Source organism: Agelaius tricolor, unplaced genomic scaffold (genome assembly GCF_023055355.1).
Source record: "Agelaius tricolor isolate 1412-34295 unplaced genomic scaffold, bAgeTri1.0.p SCAF_1, whole genome shotgun sequence".
Classification (NCBI taxonomy): domain Eukaryota; kingdom Metazoa; phylum Chordata; class Aves; order Passeriformes; family Icteridae; genus Agelaius; species Agelaius tricolor.
The window spans coordinates 23607231-23615206 of NW_027269261.1; the positions used below are offsets into that span (position 1 = coordinate 23607231).

A 7976-nucleotide genomic window follows, 5' to 3' on the forward strand; every position below is an offset into this window, starting at 1 on the left:
TACTCACTGTCTAACCCACTAATAAGAAAAATAACTATCAGACTTAATTAGCAGCAGACATGTTCAAGACCAGAAGAGTAAAACTCAGATTATCTATGTTCTGATTTTATGATTCAAACTCTTACTGTAAAGAATATTCTTCTTTCCTTGCACTATTTAAAAAGATCCCTATCTAGTAATTTCTTAGCCTAAGGATAGGTTATCTACCTGTCCTAAGAATATTTTGGGTTTTGTTATCCAACTATAAAAGTAATGGGAAACATCAAAACATTTTTTCATGGGAAAAAATGAAATTTTTAAATTATATTTGTAATCAACAGAACCAATGACACTGACCAATGAATTAGCAATCAGTGACAACTGATAAAGAACAGCATAGCCATTCCTGTTTCTCAAACAAATTTTGCATCCAATCCTACCCACACTAAAATAAATGGAAGCATCTATATGGAAGCAGATAAAAGGGGTGGAATTTTTTAAGCTAAGTCATAAAGTAGAGAGGTTATTTGGGACCTTCTCCTCTCATCATGAAAATAGTATTATCTCTGCTTCCTTTCTACCCATAATGATCACAAATTTCTCTTTCCCTACTCTTCTGATGAGTGAAATATAATTAGCACTAAAATAATGTTAGTAAGTTCTTTATTTCACTTTGTTCTCAGTCAAGTTCTTCTTCAGGTTAGTCTTACTGGTGAAAATGAAGAAATACAGTAAATAAAACTAGCAATAGAAACATACAGTATAAATGGCTCAAATCTAAACTAAAACCTATAATTTTCTTTTATGAAAAATAGAAAGAAAACCCAAAAGCAACTTCACTGAAAATGACAAAAATATTAAACATACATTGACAAGCAAGGTACAATGCTATCAAATGTTCAGGAAATAAAAAAGAGGATGTCAGCAACAAAAGCTGAAAAAAAAAGATGAAAAATTAGTATGACTTTTAGCAAATTCCTACTGTTTTTAATTAACAACACTAATCACTACTCTAGAGCAAAGTTTCACAGGAGAAAGTAAACTGAGAAACATTTCTTCTTTTAAAATGACTCTATGATCTATGGAGAAAAATATACTCATAGAAATAGTTTCAAATATTTCAGATAATGCAGTAAGTTTGTGATACAAAAGGAAATTACTAAGAAGAATCTGTATTGCAAAAGATTCCACTTGGTAGGAAAACTGCTTATTTTTGCCTACAGAACAAAAGTACCCATAAGATGTGTCAGTCATACTGAATTTACCCCTTTTCATATCAAAGATTATTCTCCTGTGCAGAATGGGACCTATTAGCTCACAAACTCAACACTCACTTGCTGTCTTAGAATTAACTTTCAAAATCCTCCCAAAATTTCCCCTTCTTATTCTACAAACAGATTTACACAGAAATCAGGAAACATCTCCCATCTCCAAGAGTGAAACGTACAAAAATTAGGAGGTTCAGTGATTAATTGCTGACTTGAAATCCACTCCAACTTTTACATGCAACCTGGACCCTTGGCCTTATGCAGTTCAGAACCTGACAATATTCAGGAAAAAGTTTGAGAGTATCAGCTGTGAATCCCTTGCATCAGTCACTACAAAAGCTGGAAGAGGTATAACTGAATTAGGCTGAAGAGAAAATAAGACCTAGTGGTTAAAACAGTTGAAAGTTCTCTGGAAGACAGCAAAACTCTTTCCTTTCTAAGAGGTTCCCAGTATTTGGATGGCAACATAAGCAAACATTCTTAATCAGGTAATGACCCCATGTTTACTTTCCTGCATGCCTATCTTGAAAGCCAAGAATTCCAATTTGCAGAAGTGCTCGGCGTTAAAAATTAGGAGAATTCAAGAAAAATTTCACACTGAACACATCAACTGTTCTTATATAAAGTATGATAGCTTCATCTCAGCCCACGGGGAACTTGTCAAAAAGAAGTCTGTAAAACATTAGAGATTAGGTGGGGTTTTTAAAAACAGCTGCCCCCTTTGTTATCTACAAGATAAGAGACCTGCCAGCTTTCTTTATTTCAATAGATTCAATACTGCAGCAATGATGGTGTAAGACAATCCAACCAGGAAACTGGTGATTTTGCCTGTGGCACAAGGTTTCACTGTCATCAGCAAATAACGCAGGCAATCATCCTTACAATGACAATACCAGGCAACACTCACTGAAGTTTCCACCAGTCACTGGATAAGCACAAGGCAGCATTAAAACAATCCTGTGTGGCTGATCCAATATGATACCTTGACATGTGATCCACCACACAGTTGACAAATGTGTTTAAAAGCGGGCCTAAGTATAAAATATGTCTTCTTATATTTAGGCTTCATTAAATACTGATGATGCTGCTCAACCCCTGCCCTGGCCACACCAACTTGGATTCAGAAGCGCTACTGACATTTCAGGTCAGCACTACCTTGAGGATGTCCATGTCACCTTACACCCTTCTAGTGCAGCCTGCAGTGACACCTGCACAGCCCAGGTAACTGGGAAGTCAAGATAAAACTGTTCCCCAGGCCAGATTCAACCTACAAGCTACACATGATACTCCTACTTAAGCTCTGTAAGCAGATCATTGCTCTGTTGTTTCCTTTTCTAGATTCTGGAAATCTGCAACTAGGCATAGTTTTCATGTGACCTATATGAAGCAGCGTTCTAAATACTCTCTCTTTTTGTATCCATAAACAAAAAGTAGGTTCATTCCATAATTTTTTTGTTTCCCAAGGAAATAAGGGTTATATAATTAAACAGTTCACTTCCTGCCTCATCCTTGTATTGTTTACAAATTCTCTGGCTCATTTAAGACAAAATAGTCAGAAAGTTTTAATTTTAACTTTAAACTAACATAATATTTCATAAAAATCAGCAGTCAAATACAACAGAAACACAAGTCCCACTGAGCACAAGGACAGCCCACCAGCTAATAAATCCCTGCACAGCACAAACAGGTGCAGCTGCCTGCTGCGAAACAAGCAGCTGGAAGGTGGGGAAAAAGGAGGAGACAATCTTCTCAGAAATCTCAGAGAGATCAGGACACTTCACAGACATTCAGGAACAAAATTATAAAAAAGGTATATACTTGGTAAAGACCTTGACCATCAAGAAGGAGAAGCGTTAATCTGATAGTAGCACAGGGGGAAAATAGAGGAGGCCATGTCCATTAGTCTCATTACTCTATCAGTAACTTACTAGATGACAACACCAACACCACACTGTAATTCTTTCTTCTCTGCTAAATTCCTTTTATCTGTACAGCTCATTATTGTCTTTAATGCTACTTCTCATTTGTTAGCACTAAACTCCTCACAATGGAAACCATATGAAAGAGTTTAAAATCAAAAAGATTTTGCTCGGTCTGAGAAGGTTCATTTCCAGATGTGTTCCCCTCCTTGAGAAACGTAAATTTATATAGCCTGCACTAGATTACAGCATGTTCAAGTGTGGCTCAAAAATCTGGTAAAAGTAGATTCATGAAGATATACAAGAGACACAACTCTGCCTTAGGTTATAAAACATTCCACCTGTGACCTCTAATATTTCTTTGCCTCCCCCACTCCATGCAATGCAGTGTGGTTTCCATTGCTGGTTCCTCACCCAGACCTCAATTCAAAAGACTTCTCTTAAGGCAGGCACCAAAGCTTTGGTATTGCTCAAAAGAGGAGAAGCAGCATAGAGCAGCCAAGTTGATTCTGCCATGAGGAACATTACCACAGTGGTGCTGAACGATTCTCAGAAGTCAATCCTCAACTTTCTTCCCCACTCCAAGCAAACTGCCACAAGATCCCAGGCTTGGGCAGGAGTAGATGGGAAGATTTTAATCTCAGACTGCCCACCAGACTGGTTTTACTACTGCTTTCAGTTTGGCCTTACTCTCTACCATACTTAACAGCTCCCCATTCTCATACTCTTCATCTTAATCCTGCCCTATGAAAAAGTAGAAATATTAAGCAATAAATAACCCTGCATCATAAGACAGAGCTCCTAGTAAATACTAATATGGTTTTAGAGGATAACTATAGAGAAACTAAGAACTGCAAATACAATTCTTTAAACTCATTTGAGCCAGAATTTTTCCAATAGAGTTGCTGTCTGTTGTTTCCTCACAAATCTGAGATTACCTGACCCTTGCAAACTCTAACTGGATGTCCTTATAAAGATATACAAATGGAACATGTTTTAACATGACATGAACTTTCTAAAGACAAAGATGTCACAGTTCCTGCAATCACTAGATCAGGGCTGTTAATTTGGTTACATGAAGTTACTTGTGTTTTAAATGTCTGTCAGTGAGCATAACAAACCACTGACGTTGACCAAAAGGGTCCCTGGCCATGGCACCTTGGTTCTCTGTAACACTTCACACAAAACGCCTCACTTTTACAAAAACTTTGGGGTTTAGTGTTGGAACCACTGGAAGCTGGTATGCTGAAAAAAATGACACTGGAAATGGTACTTCAAAAGATTTTTAAGAATCTTTTAAAGGCAAAAGCAGCTAACAATTTCTACATTAATTTGAGCTCTTTTAATTTTGGGCACTCTTCACAACTATGTCCTGCTTTGAAGAAGTTTTGAACTATTTTATGTTTATTCTTCAAAGAGAAGTTTTCAATCTTGCTTATTTTCTTTGCTTCTACCAAAACCAAAGAAAACAAATTAAAAATCTGGCCAAATGCAGTGTCTGCAAAGTATTTTCTCTGTTTACTTAAATACATTTACAAATTTAGTTTGACACAATGCAAATTCTGTATTTTGATAGTTTAGACTAGAAATCCCATGGTTTGATGCTGCCTTCAAGAGCTAATATTCAACTCAAACTCATATTTTTAAACTGCTGGCCAGAACAGAGTACTGCTAAAAATTACAGTCAAGGCAAGGTACAGTTGCACTACAGGAGGGAGAGATCATCAAGGAAAGGAATAAAAATTGTAACACCTACCAACAGCCCTACAGCAATCAGCCAGTCAGCTGAAAACAAAGAGGAGGAGGCATGCCTGCTACAGGCTACAGCAGAAAAATACATTGTATTTGCTGTCTTCAGGAAGAACCCAGCAGACCACTTTCATGACTGGAATGTTTTTTAATCCCACCTCACATTTAAATATAAACTATGCACCAAATTTTCTCAGGAGTTTAAGTCCCGTTTTGGATATTTCAAATAAGAATCTACAGGACAGTTGAGCTATTTCTGAAGTCTGGCCATAATAAGAAGTGTTGCATTCTTTTCAAAGGCTAGATTGCTTTATTCATCCATGGCTATTTGCTTTAAAGAAATAATACCCTAAATCCCCTGAAAATATTACACATGAATTTCACATATTGTGAATATTTTCAGATCTAACAGATCCTCACAGATTTCTGGGATAATACTGCCTAAAATGAAAACAGAGACGGATTTTGAAGGATAATTTTTTTTCTGAGCTCAAGTTATGTAAAACATCCAGACCCAGCAGAATTTTTTTCTATCTTCTTGATAATATTAAGAGGACTTTTCAGCAGAAAAGAACCCAGCCAACACAAAGCTGGCCAGCTCAGACTCCCGGTGTGCACAGCTTCCAAGACAGGGTGAACACGCAGCTTTGCTTGATCAGTGCAACTTCTCCTTACAGAGGCCTGAATTACTAATCCAGGGAAACTGACAGCAGAGAAGCATCCCACATGCGAAACAAACCAGAACAGTTTGTTTCCCCCACATACCCACTGTTTTCCTAAATCCTTTAAGCTATAACAACAGATGCTTTCAGAAAGAAACACCTCGGCCGAGAAAGCTGTATACTTTAGGTCCTTGTCTGGCTAGAAATAAAGTTCTGTTTGGTTTTTTGGGTTTTTTTAAGGATTTTTAACGAGGTGTAAAATTACTCTCAGAGTTGAGAGGAGAGGTTTCAAAGCAAAGCTCAGAAGCCCTGCCTTTGAAGATGAGCATCTCCAAACAAACCCAACAAGTGTCTAGTACATCTCGCTGCTTTGTTGTTGTTTCTAAGTGATGACTAGAAAGATCTGCGGACAGCAGCTCCCATGGAGCCTGTTAGCGCCCAGCAACCGGCGGCGAGCAGGGAGCATCCCTCGCCTGGGGACTCAGTTTTCAGAGACTCCGGGGCCCGGAGAGTGACAACGAGTTTTAGAGCAGTTGGCAAAGTCCCTGCGGGGAGGGCGGACAGGGCTGCGCACCTCCGGCACCGACCTTCCCGGCTGGGATGCGGGGGCCCGGGCAGCCCGGGACAGGGGCGGCAGGGGCGGCAGAGCCCGGCCGGGGGCTGCGCCGCCCGCCCCCGCCTCAGCAAGGGCGGCTCGCGGCACGGGGGATGGACGGCTCCGTCCTCCTCGGGTCCCCTCCGCGACGCCCACGGGCGCACGCCCGGCATCCCCAGGGCAGGCGGCGGCGGAGGAGGAGGAGGAGAAGGAAGGATGCCGGCCACCGTGCCAAGGATTTATTTACCCCGCCCGGCTCCCGGGCACGGAGACGGGAGGAGGGAGGACCACACGCACCTCTCCCCCATCATCAAAGAGCCCTTGACCCGTAGCCCCCGCAGCCGGGCCGAGGGGGACGGGGAGCAGAGGAGGCGCCCTCCCGCCGCCCTCCTCGGCTGGGGTCCCGCTCGGCTTCGGTGCGCCCCCACCTCCCGCCGCGGTGGGAGCCCTCCCTCCCCCCGGAGCCGCCCCTCTCCCCGTGCCCGGGGGAGGAGAGGGAGAGGAGGGGGCTGGGGGAGGGGAGCGGTTCGGGGCGAGAGAGAGGAGCCCGTTATTGGCCTACTTACCATCAATCGCCATGATCCCCGGCGGGGTGGGCCGTACCAAGCGGAGGGAGCGCACGCAGGAGAGGCGCTGCCGGGCGCCGCGGCTGCCAGGCGGGAGCGGCGGCAGGGGCGGGGCGGGAGGTGAGCGGGGCGGGGCCGGGGCGCGTCACTCCGCCCGCCGCCGCCCGGCCCCGCCCGGCCCCGCCCCTGCCGCCGACAGCCCTCAGCCCCTCAGCCCCTCACGGGCCCCGGGGCAAAGGCGGCCGCCAAGGGAAGCTCCGCCGCTTTCCATGGTGCTGTTCCCTGGGTTTCCTTCTCAAAGCGAGCGGCTGAAATAAAACCCAAAGCTCTGACGGCACTGAGTGTCAGCAAAGCCGCGCTTCACGCTTCTGCTTCACAGAATACCTGAGCTGGAAGCGACCCAAAAGCATCATCGAGTCCAAGTCCTGGCTCTGCACAAGACATACCAAGAGTCACACCACGTGCCTGAGAGCATTGTCCAAAAAGCTTTCTGAGCTCTGCCAGGCTTGGTGCTGTGACCACTGACCTGGGAAACCTGAGCCAGTGTCCAACCATCCTCTGGGGGAAGAACCTTGTCCTGATATCCCACTTAAACCTGCCCTGACAGCTTCAGGCCATTCCCTCGTGTCCTGTCACTGGCACCAGAGAGCACAGATCTGTGCCCGCCCCTCCTCTTCCCCTCACAAGAAGTTTTAACTGCAGTAGATCTCCCCTCAGTCTCCTCCGGGCTGAACAAGTGACCTCAGCCATTTCTAACTCACATTTTATGATAAAACCAGCTTGGTTCATTACATTAACTAATCACATCCATAAGTGCACAAAATTTCTTGTGGCAGGTCTAGTACTGCCTTTACAGATTGTCTTTTCCAGGATTCTTTCCCCTTTCTTTTAAAATATCATGCCAAAACTGTCTTTTGGAGGCAAGTTTAAAGGGAGTGGATTCTCCCCCTCTATTCCACTCTCAGGAGAACAAACCTAGAATACCCCATTCAGCTCTGGGGTCACCAATATAAGAAGGCTCCAACCTGCTGTTGGAGCAGGTCAAGAGGTGTTGGAGCCTCTGTTGCTACTCCTTCCTCTGTCCCATCGGCCACAGGTTCTTCCTCTCCCTTCCATGCCTTTCCTCAGCTCTCTTGCACTTGTACCAGCCTCTCTTTCCCTGGAGTTCTGTAGTTGTTGTCCCAGCCAGGAAATTCTTTTTCTACCCTCTCTTCCTCACCTCCTAGAAATGGCAAAAG

At 43.6% G+C, this 7976-nt stretch overlaps 1 protein-coding gene across 2 annotated transcripts in view; it reads right to left on the reverse strand.

Moving 5' to 3' along the window:
- The window catches only part of SYT14 (synaptotagmin 14), an 88599-nt gene extending 81726 nt beyond the window's left edge, over positions 1-6873 (reverse strand). For both annotated transcript variants that reach the window (XM_071426767.1, XM_071426758.1), the window contains exon 1: positions 6739-6873. In XM_071426767.1, the coding sequence (XP_071282868.1) occupies positions 6739-6751 (13 nt within the window). In that variant the 5' untranslated portion in view covers positions 6752-6873. The remainder of the gene's footprint in view (positions 1-6738) is intronic.
- Positions 6874-7976: the final 1103 nt, after the last annotated feature.